At 52.8% G+C, this 22,418-nt stretch overlaps 2 protein-coding genes across 17 annotated transcripts in view; one reads left to right on the top strand and one right to left on the bottom strand.

Annotated features, from left to right (window-relative positions):
• Positions 1-3,905: 3,905 nt before the first annotated feature.
• H3-3B (H3.3 histone B) lies at positions 3,906-6,143 on the bottom strand. 2 transcript variants are annotated; one of them, XM_089317933.1, is made up of 4 exons: positions 6,032-6,143; positions 5,566-5,726; positions 5,225-5,378; positions 3,906-5,142 (listed from the first exon to the last, which is right to left on the bottom strand). In XM_089317933.1, exons 2-4 carry the CDS (start codon positions 5,691-5,693, stop codon positions 5,014-5,016), a joined length of 411 nt encoding a protein of 136 aa, XP_089174059.1. In that variant the 5' UTR covers positions 5,694-5,726; positions 6,032-6,143; the 3' UTR covers positions 3,906-5,013. The 2 variants fall into 2 exon arrangements, with proteins under 2 accessions (XP_089174059.1, XP_002722981.2); XM_002722935.6 differs by having other exon boundaries at positions 5,566-5,703.
• A 3,229-nt stretch (positions 6,144-9,372) lies between these two features.
• UNK (unk zinc finger) overlaps positions 9,373-22,418 on the top strand; it is a 34,347-nt gene continuing 21,301 nt past the window's right edge. For 2 of the 15 annotated variants that reach the window (XM_008250940.5, XM_089317927.1), the window contains exon 1: positions 9,698-9,898. In XM_008250940.5, coding sequence (XP_008249162.1) covers positions 9,795-9,898 — 104 coding nt within the window. In that variant the 5' untranslated portion in view covers positions 9,698-9,794. Of the gene's footprint in view, positions 9,899-9,988; positions 10,607-22,418 lie in introns of those variants that run through there. The other 13 variants (XM_008250942.5, XR_016224065.1, XM_089317928.1 and 10 more) reach the window with 13 other exon arrangements.

Genomic DNA, 22,418 nt, shown 5'->3' with positions numbered 1-22,418 from the left:
CTCCCAGGCCACAGCAGAGAGCTGGCCTGCAGCCCCAGCTTTTGTGGGCATTTGGGGATGAGTCAATGGATGTGAGTTCTCTGTCATTCAAACAAAAAAATTTAAATAAAAGGAACCAGGGCTGGTGCTATGGTATAGTGGGTAAAGCCACTACCTGCAGTGCTGGCATCCCATATGGGCCCGGCTGCTCCACTTCCAATCCAGCTCCCTGCTTATGTGCCTGGGAAAGCAGTGGAAGGAAGGCCATGGGCACCCACGTGGGAGACCCGAAGAAGCTCCAAGCTTCTGGCTTCAGATCGGCCCAGCTCCACCTGTTGCAGCCATTTGGGGAGTGAACCAACAGATGGAAGACCTCTCTCTCTGCCTCTCTGTAACTCTGCCTTTCAAATAAATAATCTTAAAATAAAAGGAACCAAGGTAATCTTCACAGTGTGCACAGTCCAGCACCTGGCACTTAAGCACAGAATATGGGGCTGGTGCAGTGGCGCAGTGGGTTAACACCCTGGCCTGAAGCACCGGCATCCCATATGGGTGCCGGTTCTGGTCCTGGCTGCTGCACTTCCGATCCAGTGCTTTGCTATGGCCTAGGAAAGCAGTGGGAGATGGCCCAAGTCCTTGGGCCCCTGCACCCATGTGGGAGACCCGGAAGAAGCTCCTGGCTCCTGGCTTCAGATTGGCGCAGCTCTGGCCCTTGTGACCATCTGGGGAGTGAACGGCAGATGGAAGACTTTCTCTCTCTCTCTCTCTCTCTGCCTCTCCTGTGTAACTCTTTCAAATAAATAAATAAATCTTTACAAAAGATAAGCACAGAATAAATGTTTGCGTTCATCATCAGCCATTCATTAAGCCAACACACACTATGGGACTCTCCGGCATGCAAGGGGCTGGAAGGATAAAAGGAACCTCAGGCTCTCAGAGTTGGATTGAAACTACAGATCTGATCCCTTCCAACAGATAGCAGAGTTTTCTAAGAGGGAGGAGCAATTCTGACTGCTTTGAAGTCCACATCCTAATCTTTATTTCCATTGTTTCCTTTTGATTGGAAAAATGCACCCATTGACCCACCCTTCACCCTCTGTTTTTGGTGGAGAACCTTGGCTGCCCTGAAGGAAAGCCCTTCCATGTGTTTAAGATGGACTCTGAGTTTATTTGGGAGACGTTTATCTTTGTCTGAATCCTGTCTAGTGTGTTAGAAGTAGTCTGCTTTGACCTTTGGTCCCTCTGTCATGTCCTGGCCAGATGTCACAGGCCTGGGAGGGAGGTGGCACCGCAGGGTCTGTCCCCTGCTCTGCTGGCCCAGAAACCTGCTTCCATCAGCACCATCACGGCCAACAGTCACCTTCTGCCCGGGGTGGGAGTGCCACCTGTGCCGGCTACAGCTGCACAGGGAACATCTGTCCACGCTCTGGTGACACCCGGCCACCGCTGATGGATGTCTCCTCTCCATTCCAGTCACACGCACGTCCTGAACCAGTGTCACGTTTCTGTCCCTGCACTCTGCTTGCTGGGTGTGCTGTTCTGTGACAAGGTCTGTCCGCCAGCAGCAGCTCGGCCTTCACTGCTGTCCAGGTTTGGTTCCCTGATGGCACCCCTCGGTAGGTGCCCCACGGTCTCCCCAGTTCTGGGAGGTTTTCCTACTTCTGATGTGGGCCCCCCTGCCCTCCTCTGCTTCTGAAACAATACTATCACTGAACTGGTAAGGCCAGATCCCTGTAGGCTTAATGGTGGTTAACCACCACGTCCGCTGTGACTGGTCAGGTCAAGCCTACAGCTTATCTTCACACAGACGGTTTCATTAAGCCCTTACAAGCGTCCTGGGCAGGTGCTTTCATTACTCCTTTACCGTAATTACAGAACACATGTGAGGGGCCGGTGCCGTGGCTCACTTGGTGCCTGCAGCACCAGCATCCCATGTGGGCACTGGGTTCTGGTCCTGGTTGCCCCTCTTCCAGTCCAGCTCTCTGCTGTGGCCCAGGAGGGCAGTGGAGGATGGCCCAAGTGCTTGGGCCCGCACCCATGTGAGAGACCAGGAAAAGCACCTGGCTCCTGGCTTCAGATCAGCATGGTGCCAGCCGTGGCAGCCATTTCAGGGGTGAACTAACAGAGGGAAGACCTTTCTATCTCTGTCAAATTAAAAAAAATAATAAAATAAAAACCGCATCTGAGTGGGACCACTGGGCCTGCAACTTGGGCCTGTCGGGCCCTGAGCCAGTTCTGACTACCGCCCTGGTTCCCTCAGCACCCTGGACTGCAGCGGCCAGACTGGCCTCTTCCCAGCTCCCGTGATGCGGGACACTCCCAATTTGGAAGCCTGGCTGTAACCATAGCTCTTGGGAACCAGACGGTTTGCCCGTGCCAGGAGCCAAGGCAGCCAACTGTGCTACGGGGCTGCCAAGGCCATCTGGTTTGGTCAGCGAACGTGCCTGGAGCCCTTGTGGGGAGCCCAGCTGGACTCCAGGGGCAGACAAGACTTGGTCCCTTCCTAGTGCCTCTGTTCAGACTTCCTAGTGCCCAGCTGCAGACTCTTTACTGGGTGCCCTCTGTCCCTGGAGTCCCTGTCCTCTACGCGGATGGCCACCTTGCTGATAGCCAGACTTTCAAGACGAGGGTGACTGCTCAGGGCTGCAGCTGTCTGTTCTAGAACTCACTGTCCAAGGAGCTGCTGGCTGGTGCTGTGGCTGCCCAGGCCGTACGCCACTGCAGGCACACACAGCTGGGGCTACCTGCAAGCAGGAGTTGGAACCACTGTGGACTACAGTAGGACCCTGGACGCTCCACGCTTTGGCTCCCAAGCCCATCCTGCCCCTCTGACCCTTCTCATTCCACCACTCTGGCGCAGGGCTAAGCCGTAAGGAGCTCACGGGTTCAACCCCAGGTGCAGCATGCATCGCTCCGAGGCTGCAGGAAGAGAATACGAACCCATGAAGCGCACAACGGGGATGTGTAATCCCCCACACTGGCCTCGACCAAAGGCCACCTGACTTAAGCCTGCTGCCCACTTGCCTCCCCATTCAGTGCCTTGTCACCCGCATTGCTGGAGGTGTCGGACCTCTCCCTCTCCGTCCACTCTGGGCGTTTGCGGCACAGCTTCCTGGATGAGCACTAGCAGACGCTGGCAGACCTTGGCTGCCTGATACACATCAGCTAAGAGTAGGGATCTGCCACACTGGGGCTAGCCGGTCAGGCCGTCGTCTGCAGCGCTGGCACCCACCCAGAAGGAGCTCGTCCATTTGGCCTGGTCCTTACGGCCTCTCAGGGAGTTCATCAGCAGATGGAAACCCTCTCCCCCTAATTCAAATAAAATCTCAAAAACAGGAATTTTTTTGCCTCACAACTAATATGCAAGGACTTTCAAATGGAAGCCACTAAAGTGAGAAAACCTAGCTTGGGTCTTGTCCATCAGGGGCCAAGGCGAGGAAACCTTGGTCTTGCCCACCAAGGGCACGGGGCACCTCCATCCGCTTTCCTCCTCTCAAATGGTGCTCCTGCCCTCACCAGGCACCTCCCTGCCCTCCAGGGGAAGCCCAGGGCTGCACTAGCTTGGTAGTGGCTTCCAGGTCACCTGAGCTGTAGGACTGCAGACCTGGGGTTTAAGGTTCCACAGCTTCAGCCACAAGCAGCCACGCGAATGACCACAGCTGTTCCTCAACGTGTCACTGGAGCCTTATGGCTTCCAGGATCTGTCCCCTTAGCCCTTCTCACACCTTGACACTTCGGGCAGGAAGTGGAGCACACGTCATCCCATCTACACTGCAGAGGGCGGATTACAAGTGCTCTGTGAATGAAGACTTTTGTCCACCAAGCAACAGCGTCAGTAAACTAAGCTAAACATTACGACCTGCAGAACCCAGACAATGGGTGTATTAGAAAGGTTTGTACAGTCAACTTAGGTTTTTGACACTTCGTTGGATAAACAAGTTTATTTGTAAATTTAGTCAACATACATAATTGACCTAAAAACTTCAATAGATTTAAAAACCACTTGGAAGGCCATCTCTAGAAAAGTGATTTTCCCAGGACAGGACAGTCACCAGATGTATCCTGACCAGCCACCATTCTGGCTGGCAGAAGCCCAGGAAGCGGGAGCTGCGCGCCTCCACAGCAGGTCCACACTAAGGGTCAGAACAGAAACTCCACAAGGAAAAACGTCCGCTCGCTTCCTCTTGGCAGAGGGGAAGAAAACCTAGTTAGGAGACCAACCACGACACAATGGAAAGCTGCTCTACCTAGCGACAGGTGATGCTGGTGAGTAACCTGGACTGCAGTCTGGAGCCCTTGTCAATGAACCCCCGTTAGGGTCTGCGTCCGGCCGGAGGGGGAGCCAGCCCGTGGCAGAATGAGGACTTATGCAAGGTGTATGCACGAAGCATCTACTGCGGAAACAGTGCAGCCTCGTCAGCAGAAAGCCAGCTGGACTAATTACACACGCCTCAATGACCAGACTCCCCGCCGCTTGTGAATGTAAAACATTTAATTTAAAAATGTTGACACTACAATATATAAAATAGCTATTATAAATGCACATAGTGTATCTATAGCTGCCAGGTTTACTTTTCTCTTTAAGGAAACTGTAAGTTACACTGTGGTTAAGACTTGGATCTCCACCCTTGAAAAGCCCGCATTCTATCACAGTGATGTATGGTCAGACTTAACAGCCCCAATTGTTGAACACTTGGATCAAGTCATAACCAGTTTTATTGCAAAAGGACCCTGTACACATTTATTTATCAATTCTAGTACCTTAATAGCTACCCAACAAGTCTGTAACACGGAACATGCATGAGAAGCGAGATCACCCATCCCTTCTGCAGATTCGCGACTTGTCACTCCTGAGCGACAGTGCGCGCACTGAGGGCTGACAACAGTCACTTTCCGCATTCATCCTGAGTGAAAGATGGAATGACTTAAGTACAAATGCAACATATTATAAACAATTTCTTACAAAAAAAGTCACAAGTTTAACCAAAGTATTTTACAGAATTTACTACAAAACGCCGTAAAAACCGCCTCCTCTTAAGCTCGCTCTCCCCGTATCCGGCGGGCCAACTGGATGTCTTTGGGCATGATGGTCACTCTCTTGGCGTGGATGGCACACAGGTTAGTGTCTTCGAACAACCCCACCAGGTACGCCTCGCTCGCCTCCTGCCGGGACAAGGGCCGTGCCGTTAGGCGCCGGGAGGGCGGCCAGGCCCGCACCCTCCCCGCCGCGGGCGCGGGGCCTCACCTGCAGCGCGCCGATGGCCGCACTCTGGAACCGCAGGTCGGTTTTGAAATCCTGGGCGATCTCCCGCACCAACCGCTGGAACGGCAGCTTCCGGATAAGCAGCTCCGTCGACTTCTGGTAACGACGGATCTCCCGGAGCGCCACGGTGCCGGGCCTGAAAGGCGCAGGGCGGGACATGGCAGGAACCCCGGGAGCGGGTGCACGACCCCGGGAGGCGGTGGGGGAGGGGCGGCAGGACCCCCAGGAGCGGCGGGAGGGAGTGGGGGTGGCAGGACCCCCGGGAGGGGCGGGACGACCCCGGGCCGGCGCCGCCGCGTCATCGCCCCCTCCCGCCTCCCTACCTGTAGCGATGCGGCTTCTTCACCCCGCCGGTAGAGGGCGCGCTCTTCCGGGCGGCTTTCGTAGCCAGCTGCTTGCGGGGGGCCTTCCCGCCAGTGGACTTCCGCGCCGTTTGCTTGGTTCGAGCCATCTCTTTTCACCTGAGACACACGAGCCCCGCTCGCTGCAGCAGCAGACGCGAGCAGATGGCCGGGGGCCGCCTCCCCCTCCCCGGTGACTCAGGCGGCGCCGAGCGGCGGCCTCCCCCGGGAGGGAGCGCGGGGAGGAGCCACCTCCCTCCCGCGGCGGGCGGAGGCCCGGCCGCCCGGAACCCGGCGCCGGGGCCTCTGAGTCACCGGCGGCGGCGAGGCGGAAGCGCGGTTCCGGAACGAACCCCCGAGGGGAGACCCGCCGCCCCGAGGCCGGCTCCCAACGGCCGCGCCCGCCGCCCCGGGGCCCCAGGCCGCCGCCAGCGCTGCCGGCGCTCACCTCGCTCCGAAGCCTCAGGCCGCTCCGCGCCGCTTCCGCCGCCCCGACTCAGCCGCAGCAGCCAGGGGAGACTCGACGCTCTCCCGACCAACGACCAAACCGCTCTGCGCTCCGGGCCCCCCCGACGCCCGCGCTTTTATACCGACGCTTCACGCTGCGGCTCTACGTCACAGGGCCCTTATTTGCATACACCAACGACTTTTTCTATTGGCGGGCGCTTTCGCCGACGCGCTGACATCCCCCGACACAAAGGCCGTGCTTCGGCCCCGTTCCCTGATTGGCGGGCGCCTAGGCCGCTGATTGGCTGTTAAAGTGGCCTAAGGATTGGCTGGATGCAAAGTGGAATGGACGAATCAGAGTTTAGCACCAAGCGGCTCTTCTGATTGGACAAAATGGAGCTATGTTTGGATCCTTCCCTTGGTTCCAAAGCTCCACAATAGAAAGTCAATGCAAATGAATTGCGTTGGTCCCTCTCAGGATCTTAGAAAGTCGGACCAGAGAGCAGGAGCCTAAGTTTATTAGCTTCAAGGGAACGCAGTGCAGGAGAGGCTGCTTGAACGAAGTTTTTGTAAATATTTTCCAGTGTAAAACAAAATGCGTTCCCTGCGTGACTCCCTTCTCCTAACGTTTTTGCTTAAGCTTGGAAGGAAAGGGAGAATTGGAATTCAGCAAATCAGACTATTTTTCTAAGTACAATATTTCGTATATCACACACATACATTTTTAACCAAAAAGCGATTATTTTGCCCGATGGAGTGGGAGAGAAGTAAGTAGATACAAAGAGAAACTGGTCAAGTGACTGTTGGAAGTCCTGTTTTGCATGTTTTTAGGTGACTTTCATCAAACAAGAAGTTATCTACTGGGCGATGCAGTTCTTGGAATTACGTGATTCAGCTGAAGGAAAACACCACAGCTGGGAAGGCGAGAGGCTTACTCCAATATTTGCATGTCCACAAAATATAAACGAAAGATAACTAAACCAAACACGTGCCCCCCCCTTTTTTTTACAATATTCTGGCAGGCTTTGGAAGAAACAGGAGGAATGCGGAGACACGCTGACCCTTACCTCCGCCTGAACAGCGTCTGGGCAGAACTGCAGTGCTCAGTCCTCCAGGTACCTCCAGTGTTCCAAACGCTGAAGCGGAAGAACAGCCCAGCAAAGCCCAGAAAACTGCTGCCCTGGGATTCTACCCCGTCCCGCTGAGTCTGGGTCACCGAATATCGTACATTTTTAAAATGAAAGAGCCGCAGGACCTGGTACGCACAGAGCTCTGCTCAGAATGACTGCAAGTAGATAGCTCAGGATCTACTTCGCCACACGAGGGGCCAGCATCAGCAGTGAGGGGAAACGCACTTTGGAAAGCAGCCGTGGCACACGCGGCTTTGACTCACTCTCTGGTCCCGAATTGCTCGCCTAACTCCAGTGCGCTTTATCTGCACGTGTCTGCAGATGACTGCAATTCAGGACGCAGCTGGCTTACTTGAGAGGCAGAGGGGGGTCGCCCATGGTTGGTGTAGTCCCCCTAGGCCCAGGACAGCAGGGGCTCGGGTGGCTGAAGCAGAAGGACCGGCGGGAACAGGCAGCCGGCGACAGGAGCCTCAGGTGGGTCGAGCGCAGGTGGGCGCCGTGACCCGGGACGCAGGCGTCTTCATCTCTGGGCCAAACGCTCACCCAGGCCTCTTAATCCTGACGCCCGATGTGTCTAAGTTACCGAGAGCCGGCAGGCTGGAGGCTGTGTTCTCAGGACCCGGGTGAGGCTGACACGGGCCTGCGGTGCCTCTGGGGCCCAGCCAGGACCAGGACCTCGACGCCTGCGTTTCCCTGCGGGGACCACCTGCAGGAGCAAAGGACCCCAGAAGCCAGTCCTCTCCTCAGTCCCTGTGTCCCTGCGTTCTCCTAGGAGATCGAATCCCTCACTCCCTGCCTCCAAAGGGAGGCACAGTCCAGGGGTGTTTCTTCCAGATTTGCTAACAGAAGCTAGAACTGCAGGGGCCGGCATGGTGGTGTAGCTGTTAAGAGTTGCTACCTGCGGGGCAGGTGCTGTGGAATAGCGGGTATAGCCACTGCCTGCAACGGCGGCATCCCGTGTGGGCGCTGGTTCGAGTCCCGGCTGCTCCACTTCCAGTCCAGCTCCCTGCTAATGGCCTGGGAAAAGGCGTGGAACAGGACCCACGAGGGAGAACCGGATAAAGCTCTTGGCTCCTGGCCGGGGGCTGTGGCCATCCGGGAGTGAGTCGGCAGATGGAAGAGCTCCCTCCCTTTTCCTCTCTCTTTCAAAATAAATAATCTTTATTCTTTTTAAGAAATTACAAGTGCTAGGGGGACATGCGTGCATTTAAGGACGATGAGTGGAAATGGCTTGTCCTGCCTACTCGGTCCGGGGGAGAAGGAACAGCACAGGAAGTGGGGGGGCACCGCCGACTCTGCAGGCCGGATCCAGACACGGTCAGGCCGAGTGTAGCCTGTCGTCCCGGCTCGCGGGGCGCCGCGGCGCGGGCGCTTCACCTCTCTGGGTTTCTTCTTCAGGATGAGGCCGTCGCCCGCTGTCCCAGGACCTACTGATTCTGCACCTGTCACGTGAGCACTGCTGTTTCTTCAGCCCAATCCTGCTTTAAGAGAAACGCGGACACCAGTGACGGACTTGAGCACCAGGTTAGGAACACAAGCCACGCCTTCCTCTGGCCATCTGGGGGTCTCCACGCGCGCGTGGCCGCTGCTGGACGACTGACTCGGCCTGAGTAGGAAATACCAGTGCTCAGCTGGTAAAGCTTCCCCGGAACCAAGTTAAAGCCGTGTCCCTGGGAGAGTTAACCAGCTTTCGGAATGTGTTTAATGAGCCAGTTATTAACCTAATACGATGTAAATCAGTCTGAAAAACTCAAATAGATGCAATACGGGAGAGAAAGTTCAATAACAAACGTTAAAAAGCAACCCATGAAGAAGGCTGGATTCTCGCCTGGGGTGGGAGCGCGCCTTTTGCCAAATACTGGGACTGGCCGGGGCGGCAGGCTGGGGGGACTCTCACCTGCACCCCTCCACTCAAGCCCGGGCCCTGCTTCCCAGCCCCCTTCTGGGCGTCTCGGCACCCCCGCCACGCGCCAGGGCCTCGGAGACCACCCTAGACGGAGCCGACTCGTCCTTGGCGCGGCCGGGCCGCCAGCCCAGGGGCGCAGGTTTCGGGGTTGGTGCGGGTGACTGAAGCGCCTGGGCAGAGGCGTGGGAACCCCGCAGACTGGGGTGTCGGCTCCGGGCTAAGAACCCACCAGGCAGATTCTCAGGCCCTACTTGTGGCTGAGCCGGCATTAGAACCGCGGCCAAGCCGCCACGACATATGGAGGCCAGGTAACTGTGACACTGGTGGCAGTGGAACTACACTTGGAACTCTTTCGGGGTCTCCCTCGTTCTGGGCTCCTTCCACTCCTGGGGCCCCAGTTTCGAGGAAGGTTCCCCCAGCGAACTCAAAATGTACCAAGAAAGGGAAACACGACCAGACTGCAATTCCCAGAAGCCGTCGCGGCCGCCCACCATCCGGGACACCGGCTGCAAGCACCCCTGGGCATTGTAGTCCTGCGTTCCGGCAGCAACCCTCTGCCGACGGTAAAATTCCCTCCGAAGAGAGGACCACAATTCCCAGCAACCCTTGCTGTCGTGCGGGGGGTCTTCACGTTCTCGTGGCGCGGCGCAGGCGCAGTGGGCCCTCGGCGCGGACCGCGCAGACTGAATAATAAAAGGGGAGCGGCGAAGAGGCAGGAAGACAGGACCATGTCGAAGGGCCCCGGGCCCGGCGGCTCCGCAGCTTCCTCGGCGCCCCCGGCCGCTACCGCTCAGGTGCTGCAGGCACAGCCCGAGAAACCGCAGCACTACACGTACGTAGAGCCCCCCCCCGCCGCGCGCGCACGCCTGACGTCAGCGGCCAGCGTGAGTCACGCGCGCAGGGAGAGCGCGAGGCGGCCTCTCCCTCCCCCCCTTCTTCCTCCGGCCCGGCCCAGACCGGTTCCAACCTGCTGGGGCCGGTCCCAACTGCCTCCAACTGCCACCAGCCTCTAGTTTGGCCGAGGGGCGGGAAACTCGGTCCCGGCCGCCGAGTGGGAGAGGCGGGAGCCCGGGGACCAGGAGAGCGCGCTCGTTAGGCCGGGCCTTCGAGGCCTGCCTGTCCCTCAGACCGTGAAAACCACAGCCCGGGCACCCGCGGGCCGGCGGGACGTCCAGGCCACGAGCAGGACGCGGGCTCGGCGGGGGCCGGCGCTGGCGCGCCTGTGAGGGCCGATTCGGGAGCGGGGCGTCCTATCAGGAGACCCCCGGGGCCCGTCTGCGAGGCCAGCCTTGCCTGAATCCGCTTAAAAACAGCCCCTCAGACAAACACCCGGAGCCGGAGTCGAGTGTGCGTGTGTGCGCGCGCGCGCCCCCGTGCCCGCGCCCCCGGCCGGCGTGGAACCCCAGGACCCCCGAATGTGGCGCTGGGGGGGTTCCCCGAGGCTGGCCCTGCAGGGGTCGAGCGCGGTGGGAGCACCTCGGCCGCGGGGGTGCCGTCTGCACGGCCCGGGGAGGAAGACGAGCGCCCGCGTGGAGCGAGGGTGGGCCCCCGTGTTCCCCGGCGCCCCGGGCGCCCCTGGGTGCGGGGAGGAACCGAGAACCAGCAGCAGGAAGCGGCTGTTGGAGTAGAACCGGAGTAGGCGGGAGGAGCCCCGCGGGCAGCTTCCGGGGTGCGGGAGCTCGGGTTCCAGCGAGCCTTGTGCTTTCCTGCGGGACGCCCCGGTGCTGGCTGCGGTCTTCGAAGCTGCCCGCCTGCAGTTTGTCCCCGGCCAGCTGATTGCTCCCCCGTGGCCCTGGCTTGGCTGGTCCATTGTGTTGGTCGGTTTTCCTGCCACCGCACTGCTCACCGGGCAGCCCGTGTGGGCGCACGGCGGCATGATCGGCGCCTAGTCGGAACTCCTTCTAGTCCCCGCTTGCTGGAATGACATCTTGCCACACCCTGAGTCGTGGAAGCCTTGGGCCAGCAGCCTGTGTGTCTACGCGGTGCTGTCGTGGACTTTGCCCCGCTTAGGCCTCTGGTCGTTTCGGGGTGGACGGATGAAGCAAGTCGCCTCTGTCGGTGTCTGGCGCTGTGTCCCCGTGATTCTAACTGCAAAGTCTGCCTCCTCGCGTGGGGACTGAGTGCAGGGTAACCGCGCTCGGCTCCCGAGCTGTCTTACTACACCAGCAGCCGATGAGATGGCCCAACCTAACTGCCTGGTGGAGGCTGTTGGTATTCCGGCCTCTGTCGGTCTGGGTGTGTGTTTTTATCTCAAAAAATCATGAATAGAAATCGGCTGTCTGGGTAGATCTGCGCATTCTTCCTCTTAGCTCGGTTGACCCGCAGCACGGGGACACCCGTGATGGCGCCGGGGTGCCTGGGGGCTGGTAGTTACTTTGTAGGTGGGCTCCTTCCTTGCCCATAAGGATGAGGGGACACAAACACTTTGATTTTGCTCCTTAATGTTTGCTATAAACTTTTAGCTGTCTAGCAGTTTTTTAGTGTCCCTTGCAGAATGAACTTCCAGAATTTGTTCAATTATGGCCTTACCTACGGCATTGAACCCATTGTTGAATATAGATACCCCCCCCCCTTTAAGATTGGTTTATTTGGAAGAGAGATCTTCCGTCCTTCACTGTCCAAATGGCCGTAATGGCCGGGCAGGTCCAGGCCGCGCTGCATCCAGGTTGCCCACACAGTGGCAGTAGGGGCCACCTGCTGCCGCTTCCTCGGGCGCATTAGCAGGCAGCTGGGACTCGAGCTGGGTCCAGTGTTGTAGGCCGCAGCTCTGCCCTCGTGCCAGCCCTCTCTTTTCTTAATGTTTGTTTTTTACCTTATACGTTTTCTGCCTGATATTTGCAGTAATCTAGAAAAACTTGCATTAAAATTGAATCTTACCTGTTGTGACTGCAGTCATACTGCAGTTATGGCAAACAGTAAAATCCACCAAAAGCAAAAATTGTTTCCTTGTGGGCTTGCCCTTTATTCTTGTACTGCAATTAAAGTTCTTAAGAGTTTGCGCTCTCCTTTTCTTAAACCAAGAGGATTATTCATAACATAGTTTGAAGGATAATTATTTTGTTGTTTTTTTTTTCTGACCCCTTGAATAATCTTGTTTAATCCTTTCAGCAAATTAATGTAGCCAGGTGTTTGTGTGAACCGTTTTAGGAAAACAGTTCTCAGTTTCCTGTGTTGTACAGCGCGAAGTATTTGATTAGCACTCGGTAAAATAATAACATAGATTCTCTTCCAACACCAGAACCGCATGAGACCCTTTTGCTGGGAGGTTTGTCTTTTGATTTGGTAGAGACTGAATCTAACCCAGCTTTATTTGTAGCAGGTCCATTGTGTGTATTACAAGGGTTTTGTGAAGACAGGCATGAAGAATGGGAAATTTTGCTTTTTCAGTTTGAGACAGAGACATGCAGTTCCCATCTGTTCACTCTCCAAATGCCCGCAGTGGGCCGCCTGGGCTGGGCTGCAGCCAGGTCTCCACCTGGGAGCAGAGACTTGGGTACTGCAGCCCTCGCTGCTGCGTTAGCAGGAGGCTGGAATCAGGAGCTGGGTTGGGTATGGAATCCACACTGTGATGCAGGATGTGGGCGTCTGTCTGCCGGGGTCTCAACTGCTAGGTCAAATGCAAGCCCTAGTCAGGCTTATTACTGCGTAATAATTATATATACATATATATATAATATACATATGTTTATTTTTAAGACTTATTTTATTTGAAATAGAGTTATAGAGAGGTGGGGGTGGGGGGAGGTCTTCGGCCTGCTAGCTCACTCCCCAGATGGCACAACAGCCAGAGCTGAGCCGATCCAAAGCCGGGAGCCTGGAGCTTCTTCCGGGTCTTCCACGCAGGTGCAGGGGCCCAAGGACTTGGGCATCTTCTGCTGCTTTCCCAGGCCATAGCAGAGAGCTGGATTGGAAGTGGGGCAGCCAGAATTTGAACCTGCTCCCATATGGGATGCCGGCACTGCAGGCGGCAGCTTTATCCGCTACACCACAGTACCAGCCCCTATCTGTGTATTTATTTTTATTTATTTGAAAGGCATAGTTATAGGGCGGGAGAGACAGAGATGAGAGATTTTTCTTCAGCCTGCTGTATCACTCCCCAGAAGGCTGCATCGGTCTGCTGGGCCCAAAGCTGGGAGCCAGGAGCTTCTTCCGTGACCCCACATGGTTGCAGGGGCCCAAGGACTGGGGCTGTTTGCTGCTGCTTCCCCAGGCACATCAGCCAGGACTTGAACTGGGGCCGTACAGGGTGCCAGCATTGCAGCTGGTGGCTTAACCTGTGCCTCAGCACCAGTCCCAATATTTACATATTTTTCAAGATAATTATTAAAAGTATATAGTTGAGGCCGGCGCCGCGGCTTACTAGGCTAATCCTCCGCCTTGCAGCGCCGGCACACTGGGTTCTAGTCCCGGTTGGGGCGCCGGATTCTGTCCCGGTTACCCCTCTTCCCCTCCAGTTCTCTGCTGTGGCCAGGGAGTGCAGTGGAGAATGGCCCAAGTCCTTGGGCCCTGCACCCCATGGGAGACCAGGATAAGTACCTGGCTCCTGCCATCGGATCAGCGCGGTGCCATTGGAGGGTGAACCAACGGCAAAGGAAGACCTTTCTCTCTCTCTATCTCACTGTCCACTCTGCCTGTCAAAAAAAAAAAAAAAAAAAAAACTTAAAAAAAAAAAGCATATATAGTTGAAAGATCACAAAGATATCCAGGTTTCCTTTTTTTTTTTTTTTTTTGGATAGGCAGAGTTAGACGGTGAAGGAGAGGGACAGAAAGGTCTTCCTTCCGTTGGTTCACCCCCGAAATGGCTGCTACGGCGCGCCGACCCGAAGCCAGGAGCCAGGTGCCTCCTCCTGGTCTCCCATGTGGGTGCAGGGCCCAAGGACCTGGGCCATCCTCCACTGCCTTCCTGGGCCACAGCAGAGAGCTGGACTGGAAGAGGAGCAACCGAGACCAGAACCCGGGGCCCATATGGGATTCCAGCACTGCAGGCGGAGGATTAGCCAAGTGAGCCATGGCGCCGGTCCCTAGATTTTTTTTTAATAAAACTTTTGTTTTTAAATATGAAATATTGGGGCCAGCACTGTGGTACAGTGGGTTAACACCCTGGCCTGAAGCACCGGCATCCCATATCGGCGCCGGTTTGAGACCTGGCTGCTGCACTTCCGATGCAGCTCTCTGCTGTGGCCTAGGAAAGCAGTGGGAGATGGCCCAAGTCCTTGGGCTCCTGCTCCCGCGTAGGAGACCCGGAAGAAGCCCCTGGCTCCTGGCTTCAGATTGGCGCATCTCTGGCCCTTGCAACCATCTGGGGAGTGAACAGCAGATGGAAGACTTTCTCTCTCTCTCTTTCTCTCTCTTTCTCTGTCTCTCTCTCTCTCTCTCCTCTCTCTGTGTAACTCTGACTTTTGGATAAATAAATACATCTTAAAAAACTACATGAAAGGTGGTGGGCAGGGAGGGTCTCTTCCATTGGCTGGCTCACTTCTGCAAATGCCCACAACAGCTGGGGCTGTGACCGGGGTGAAGCTGGGAGCCGAGAGACCATCCAGGTCTCACGCTTGCATGGCAGAGTCCCAAGTGCTTGAGTCGTCGTCTCTGCGGTCCTCCCAGGCACATCAGCAGAAAGCTGGGTTGGAACTGACAACTTCATATGGGGTGCCGGCATCGCAAGCAGCAGCTTAAACTGCTGCGCCACAGCGCCTGCCCTGCGAGATAATTTTGTTTTTAAGATTTATTTATTTACTTGAAAGTCAGTTAAACAGAGAGGCAGAGGCAGAAAGAGGTCTTCCACCCACTGGTTCACTCCCCAGTTGGCCACAATGGCTGGAGCTGTGCCAATCAGGAGCCAGGAGCTTCTTCCAGGTTTCCCATGTGAGTGCGGGGGCCCAGAGACTTGGGCCATCTTCTACTGCTTTCCCAGGCCATAGCAGAGAGCTGGATCGGAAGTGGAGCAGCCAGGACATAAACCAGCGCCCATATGGGGTGCCAGCGCTGCAGGCGGTGGCTTCACCCTCTACACCACAGCGCCGGCCCCCTGCTAGATAATTTCTAACAGGTAGCTGGCAGATATATGCTTTATAGCCTATCTACCCAGGAGTCATTTTAATTTAGAACAGGTTTCCTGGACATCATTAAGTGAATGTAATGTAGCAGTATAAGTATTTTGAGGCACTTTTGTTAGCTTATACATTACATAAATGTCATAAACTTCACTTGATTGCATCTGATTGTGCTTTGGAAAATCCAGGAAATGAACATGTGTTTAAGTCATTATTGCAAATTGCAATAAAATTGTAAATACACTGTAAGAGTACTACTTGGTCGCACAGCAGAAGTCACTGGGAGCGTTACTTAGCAACCTCAGAGAGAATGGGTTAAATTACCAATGAACACGTCTGGATCTTGTTTATCAGGTAGAACTAATTCCTTGCAGGACAAAAATTAAAGGCTCATTGTGGCCGTTAATCAAGCCCACAAGTTCCCATTGATGAGTGTTAAGTACCTGTTGTTGAGAGGAGACTGTTAGCGTAACACCTGGTTGATATTTGCTATGATCTAAATCAATAATTAAAGTTAAAATTTGCTTAATGGTTAAGTTTTTTGTTTTAATCAGCTATATTAGATACTAAAGAAGGCTTCCCCACAATCCACATGCATCTGCTTTGGTGGTTTCTGGCATCCTACAAAGACTGACTGACTGTGAGGGCAGCTGGACAGCCCTGAGAACAACTTAGAAAATCCTTCTTGGGCATACCCTGTAAGGAGCTGCTGCTCTCCAGGTAGCACCCAGATAAGTGCACAAAAGCAAGACACGCCCGGGGACTCCTCCTCCCGCTCCAACACCCCGATGCCGGAAGGTGAGGTCTTTGTGTGTCTGAGAAGCCGAGAGCACGCTGGGGCGGGAGAGCCCTGCTGCAGCCTGGACACATGCCCCGGCCTCGGCCTAGACAGAGGCTACTTCCTCAGTAGGAGAGACCCCAGGTCAGAAGAGTGTAAAAATAAGGTGGTATTTAAATAGTGGATCGATCTAGTGATTATTTTCCCAAAACGGGGCAGTATCTGCTTAATGATTAAGTCATCTGTTTTGTTGTTGTTGTTGTGTGTGTTTAATCCAGCTACGCTTGCTACTGCAGGAGGTTTTCCCATTGTCCAGTATGCATCCTCTGTATTTTGAAATGACAACTATGGGCAGTTGTGGCTCATCCTAGTAGATTGTCCCCCCTTCTGTTAACGTCTTGGATGAATTTGGGGCACACTAATGTGTTATGTGAAGAAGGATGTTCAATGTACGTTCCTCTGCTATTCTTAGCCTGTGTGTATATATGTATATATATATATATATATATATGAATCACTTTTAGCCTAATTGATAAAAATGCTAAGGGGTTGCGTTTAGGATCCTTGTGAACACTGTAGCTTTCTTACTTTCTTAACGAATAGATACTTGATAGATTCAGCCCAGCCAGGAGTCCCAAAGTACTGCCTGAGCAGTAGACATCTCTGAGATCAGTGCTGTGATAATAGGGTTAGGGTTTGTTTTTGGATGATAGAAGTGTTCTAGAATAGTGGTGATGGTTACACACGTGGTGAGTGTACTAAAAGTCATTGAAATGTATAAAGTGGTGAGTTTTTCTGTGGTCTGAATTATATCAGGTGTGTTGTTGTTTTGTTTCGTTTCTAACTGTGCATGTGAGTCCTGCCGTAGTAGAGTGGCCCTGGAACACATGCCTGTCGCCGGGGCTCGGCAGCAGCAGTTGAGTGTGAGAAAGCTGTGGGTTGCCGGAGGCTGCTCTGTGCACTCTTCCCAGCCACCTGAACCACTTGGCTCAGTCCCTGAGTGTCCATTCTGTGAATGCCCCCTGTTGTAAGCTTGTAGAAATGACATAAGAAGGGTATGCTCAGAAAGTTTGAGATTCCTAATTGTTGATGGTTATTGTACTTTAAATTGTAGCTAAATTGATAGCCATTGTCAAGGGAATTGTGGTTGTTTGCTATTCTGAGCTTTAAATGTCCTTATTTTTCTATTAAAAAATAATAAATACATGAAGACATAGAAAAATTGAAAAAATAGTAAGTAAGTAATAAATAAATTGACAGCCATTACAAAGAACAAGCAGGTTTTTCCCGAGTCTCTGCACAGGAGTTGTGATGACCGCTGAAGTGGGTGAGAGGAGGAGGTAGAGGTTGCTGTCCTGCTTCAGGTACTATGATGAATGTTCTAGGCCCACATGGGCCTTCTTTAAGGACAGGTCATGTGTTTTAGACATCTGAAAATATGGCAATGGCTACATTATTTCAAGTAATCACTACACTTTTTATTATCTCTCTCTGAAGTCCCTCAACTTTGACCCCTTTTTCTTTGCCAGTGTGTAGAATTTGACAGCAGTATCAAGAGCTGAGGAGGACAGAAGATGGAAAGGAGTCTAGCAGCTTAAACTCTTGTAGCACACTCTGTGAGGTGACCGTCCTGCTGGGGCTCCGTTTCCTTAGGGGCAGACACTGAGGCCTGTGCAGCATCGCGTGTCGTGTCTGCGCTGACTCACGTCTCCTCCCTTTCCTGCGTCTCTCACGTATCACAGTTTGCCTTTCGTGTTCCCAAGTTTCCCGGTGGTGTTGGAAACACCATATGGCCACCATACGTCCTAACAAAATGATTTCTGATGAGGAGGGGGCCGGTCTGGGTCCCATCTTCCTGTGAGATTTGGCCTCTTCACCCATCTGTCCTCACTAAAGAGGGGGTAGTTATGTTTAGAAAGAAGAGGTTGGTAAGAACTTCTTGCATGATGTTTTATGCATTGAAAGTCTTTAACTAGTATTATTTATATCTAGCTTTTACTAATTTTGGTAAGACTATTACTATATCTCTTTAATGTCATTTTTACTTAAGAGGTGCCAGGCATTTGGTGGTGTGCCGCTTTGGGATTTGTGTGAATGAAACCCAACTAAACGTAACATGAATTAGAGACTAGTACTTGTGTTTCCTGATTAAACTAAACTAGCTAATTTACATTTTACTATTGAAGTAAGACTACTCTATGGTGAATACTTAAAGATGTGTATTAAGTATCCAGTAGAGCATACTCATTGGTAACAGTGTATGGTATTGTAATTATAGCCCCTCCAAAACTCTCCGTGATATGCTCCAAGTAGCTTCTGCTACGGGGTGCTTCTTGCTACTCCTGTTTGTCCTTTAGCTCAGTTAAGAAAGGCTGACTTACAGTCAGCAGGTGGCTAAGAGGACTGACTTCAGGGTCACACTACCTTGTTTGAGGCCCAGCTCTGCCACTTTATTAGCTGTGGGGCCTTGGGCGAGTGGTTTACCTTTTTGTATCAGTTTCCTGAAAAGAGCAGTTGTACTTGTCTCTGGGTTTAGTGTGAGGATTAAATGCTTCAATGTATAAAAAGTACTTAAAGTCGAGCTTGGGCACTGAGCACAGTGTAAGGACTGTGTCAGCCTGAGGACAAGGCCCAGGTAGCTTCAGCTGTATTGCTGCTTCCTTCTACAGCCTGAGTCGGATGCCTTCTCTAGCTGCTTCTGCACTAACCAGACCTCAGCCTAAGGCACGTGCTGGTCAGAACACAGCACTCTCCTCCACTTCTGGTCCACTCTTCCTTCCGTCCCGTCTTTGTGGAGCCTCCTGTGGACTGTCCCTGTCGCACAGGATGCATGGCTCTTTTGGAGCCAGATGGTTTGTTGTACAGGAAATAGTGTACAAAATAACATGTCATAACATGTCATAAAGGTCAGCAATGTACAGAGAAACTTTGAATAAAGTTAAGGTATTATCTAATTTGGAGGAGAACGGACCAGAATATTTGGTATTCCTGGCATACTGTCAACGTCAGTGCCCCACGGGAGCAGTCTCCATTTCTGCAGCTCTGGGCTCTGTAGGCAGAGGGGTAATTACAAAAGAAGGAAGCAGCGACACACAGGACGAATTACATACCAACGCCGTACCTTTCATGGCTGTTGTTAGTTGTTGGGACCAGGACAGCTCCCTGTGTCAGACCTTTTGTGAGCCCCAGTGAAGAGTGGGCCAAGGTGACTGGCCACTGGACAGATGCCCACCTTAAAGCTCTGATTTGCTTTGGGACCCGGAGCACTTGCTCTGTGGGATCCTGTGGTCTAACTACACAGGAGGGAGGTTTCGTGTCTGGGAGGTTCATGCTGACCCTGAGACTTTACTGTACTTACCCTTTGCTAAAGGCCACTTACAGCATCAGAGGCTTACTGAGAGAGTCAGACAGCCTTCGGGATTCCATAAGCACTTCGTTGATGTGCCTGATGTTCCCTAAGCTTGCAGTCTTTGTAGATGATAGTGTTGTCTAAGACTTGTTCAGATATTTACCTAACACCAATTTTAGCCTTATTTAGCTTTATGTTATGTTTTGTTTTATTTTTTAGAATTACTTTATTTATTTGAAAGAGTTACAGAGAGAGGTAGAGCCAGAGAGAGCAAGAGAGGTCTTCTATTCTGGTTCACTCCCCAGATGACTGCAACGGACAGAGCTGAGTTGATCAGGAGCCAGGAGCCTCCTCCAGGTCTCCCATGCGTGTGCAGGGGCCCAAGGACTTGGGTCATCCTCCACTGCTTTCCCAGAACACAGCAGAGAGCTGGACCAGAAAAGGAGCAGCTGGGACTTGAACCAGCGCCCATATGGGATGCCGGCACTGCAGGCTGGGGCTTTAACCCACTGTGCCACAGCGCTGGCCCCTTTGTTTTGTTTTTTAAGGTTTATTTGAAAGGCGGGGTTACAGAGGGGGAGGCAGAGGCAGAGAGAAAGTCTTGTATCCGCTGGTCCATTCCCTAAATGGCTGCAATGGGCAGGGCTAAAAATCTGGGCTAGACCAGGCCAGGAACTTCATGCAGATCTCCCACTGGGTAGAGGGGCCCAAACACTTGGGCCATCTGCCACTGTGTATTAGCAGGGAGTTGGATTGGCAGCTTAACCCACTGTGCCACAGTGGCAGCCCCCACAGCTCACTTTAGGAACTCTTAAAAGAACACTTCTGACTCATAAGCAACACTTACCCGTCCTTTAATTTTGGATTAGGATAGGTGCCCCATCAAGTTGCTGTGAACATCATGGATTTCTTTCCTAGCAGGTTTTTGTTTTTGCATTCTAAAAGTAATTACAATCACAGTAAGGAAAGGTCAAGTTAACCCCAAAAGTCAGTAATGCTGGATGGATATTTCCTTCTGCAAAATTGTAGTCCAGGTACATATTTGTGTTTTTTTCTTTCACTTAATACGTCTTTAGTTTGATTCCAGCTTTTGCCAAACACTCATCATAATGCTCCTTAGAGGGGAAGTAGAGGAAGGAATTTAGTAGTGTGTCTGTGGTGGTCTGCACGTGGTCTCAGCAGCATTCACAGAGGAGGGGCCAAGTGCCAGCCATTCCACTAGGTTTTTTTTTTTTTTTTTTTTTTTTTTTTTTTTTTTGACAGAGTTAGAGACAGATTCTGTTCTGCACATGAGAGTAAAGGTTTCAGTTTCCCTGTTCAGATGAAGGACAAGGCTGAGAAGACTTCATGTGAAGGTAGAGGACTTACCGCCTTCTTAATTCCAGGAAAAGCATCTAGGTCAGATCGTTGGGTTAGTAGAGCGTACAGGGTTTGCCCCACTTGATGCCTTTGGCTTTTCCTTATCATTTGGCATACGCTTTTTTTTTTTTTTTTTTTTTTTTTTTTTTTTTTAATAAGGCTACCTTTGTATTTGTTTTGTTTCATTTGAGAGACAAAGAAACTGCTCATCTGCTGTGGGTAGCAGGGGTCCAGGTACTTTGAGCCATCATCTGCTGTTTCCCAGGGTACCTGTTAGCAGGAAGCTGGAATCAAGAGTAGACTTTTTTTTTTTTTAAATATTTATTTTATTTATTTGAAAGAGTTACAGAGAGAGGTAGAGACAGAGAGAGAGGTCTTCCATCCACTGGTTCATTCCCCAGATGGCCGCAATGGCTGGAGCTTAGCTGATCTGAAGCTAGGAGCTTCTGGGTCTCCCACGTGGGTGCAGGAGCCCAAGGACTTGGGCCATCTTCTACTGCTTTTCCTAGGCAGTTAGCGGGGAGCTAGATTGGAAGTGGAGCAGCCGGGACTCAAACCAGAACCCATATGGGATACCGGCGCTTCAGGCCAGGGCTTTAACCTCCTGCGCCACGGCATTGGTCCCTGGCATCAGGACTTGAACTCTAGTAGTGTGATGTGGGATGTGGGGATCCCAAGTGGTATTTTTTTCTTTTTTTAAAAGATTTATTTATTTTTTGAAAGGCAGAGTTTTAGAGGCTGAGGCAGAGAGAGAGGTCTTCCATCCTCTGTTCACTCCCCAGATGGCCATGGTAGCTGGAGCTACGCTGATGCAACGCCAGGAGCTTCTTGGGCTTCCCATGGAGGTGCAGGGGCCCCAGGGGTTGGGCCATCTTCTGCTACTTTCCCAGGCCATAGCAGAGAGCTGGATTGGCAATGGAGCAGCCAGGACTCGAACAGTGCCCATATGGGATGCTGGCAGTGCAGGCAGTGGCTTCACCTGCTTTGCCACAGCGCCGGCCCCCCAAGTGGTGTCTCAACCACCGAGTCAGTGGCCACAGTGGCGCATGTCTTGAGCACCTGTGGTGATTTGGCTCTGCACGGGGTTACAAAGATGGACAGATGTGGCTGCGTACAAATCAGTCAGCTGTGGTGGCCTTACCGGCTGTTTTCACACAGTGCTGTAGGACGTGAAGAAGGGACTACGAAGACACTGGGCTGGCGGGGTCGGAGAAGCCTCTGGATGGAGAAGAAACACAGGGTGTATGGACAAAGGGGACAAGATGATGCAAGCATGGAGCTATGAGGAGAGAGTGTGATGGAGATGCCAACCTTCCAGATTCAAGTCCAGCCCACTACCTGCTCCTGTGTGGTACAGGAACGAAGACCAGTCTCACGTGTTTTTCTGTAAATATTTATTTAAATATTTGAAAGATTTAGAGGAGGAGAAACAGAGATCATCCATCTGTTGTTTCACTCCCCAGATGGCCAGAACAGCCAGGGCTGGTGCAGGCTAAAGCCAGGAGCCAGAAGGTTCATCTGTGTCGCCCACATGAGTGTAGAGGCCCAAGCACTGGGGCCATCTTTGGCTGCTTTTCCCAGGCCATTAACATGGAGCTGGATTGGAAGTGGAACAGCTGGGACTTGAACCACCACCCATATGGGATGCTGGCATCACAGGCGGCAGGCAGCCTAACCTACTGTATCGCAATACTGGCCCCTTTTATATTTGTTAATGATTGAGAAAGTATTTCATGACATATAAGTACCATATCAACTTCAGAGCGTCCGTAGTTTTATCTGGACCATTCTCCTCCATCTGTGTATGGAATCA

This window comes from Oryctolagus cuniculus, chromosome 17 (assembly GCF_051225735.1).
Source record: "Oryctolagus cuniculus isolate XC-2025 breed Fujian yellow rabbit chromosome 17, ASM5122573v1, whole genome shotgun sequence".
NCBI classification, from domain to species: Eukaryota; Metazoa; Chordata; class Mammalia; order Lagomorpha; family Leporidae; genus Oryctolagus; species Oryctolagus cuniculus.
Note: the sequence above shows the minus strand (reverse complement) of the source record. Positions and strands in the feature narration are given on the sequence as shown.

Bases quoted from the DNA above. Each gene is read 5' to 3' on its own strand.
- H3-3B (XM_089317933.1), bottom strand. From the start codon at position 5,693: ATGGCTCGAACCAAGCAAACGGCGCGGAAGTCCACTGGCGGGAAGGCC. The intron at 5,379-5,565 runs GTAGGGAGGCGG...TGCGCCTTTCAG, and splicing joins AAGAAGCCGCATCGCTACAG to GCCCGGCACCGTGGCGCTCC. The intron at 5,143-5,224 runs GTGAGGCCCCGC...TTGTCCCGGCAG, and splicing joins CGGCCATCGGCGCGCTGCAG to GAGGCGAGCGAGGCGTACCT.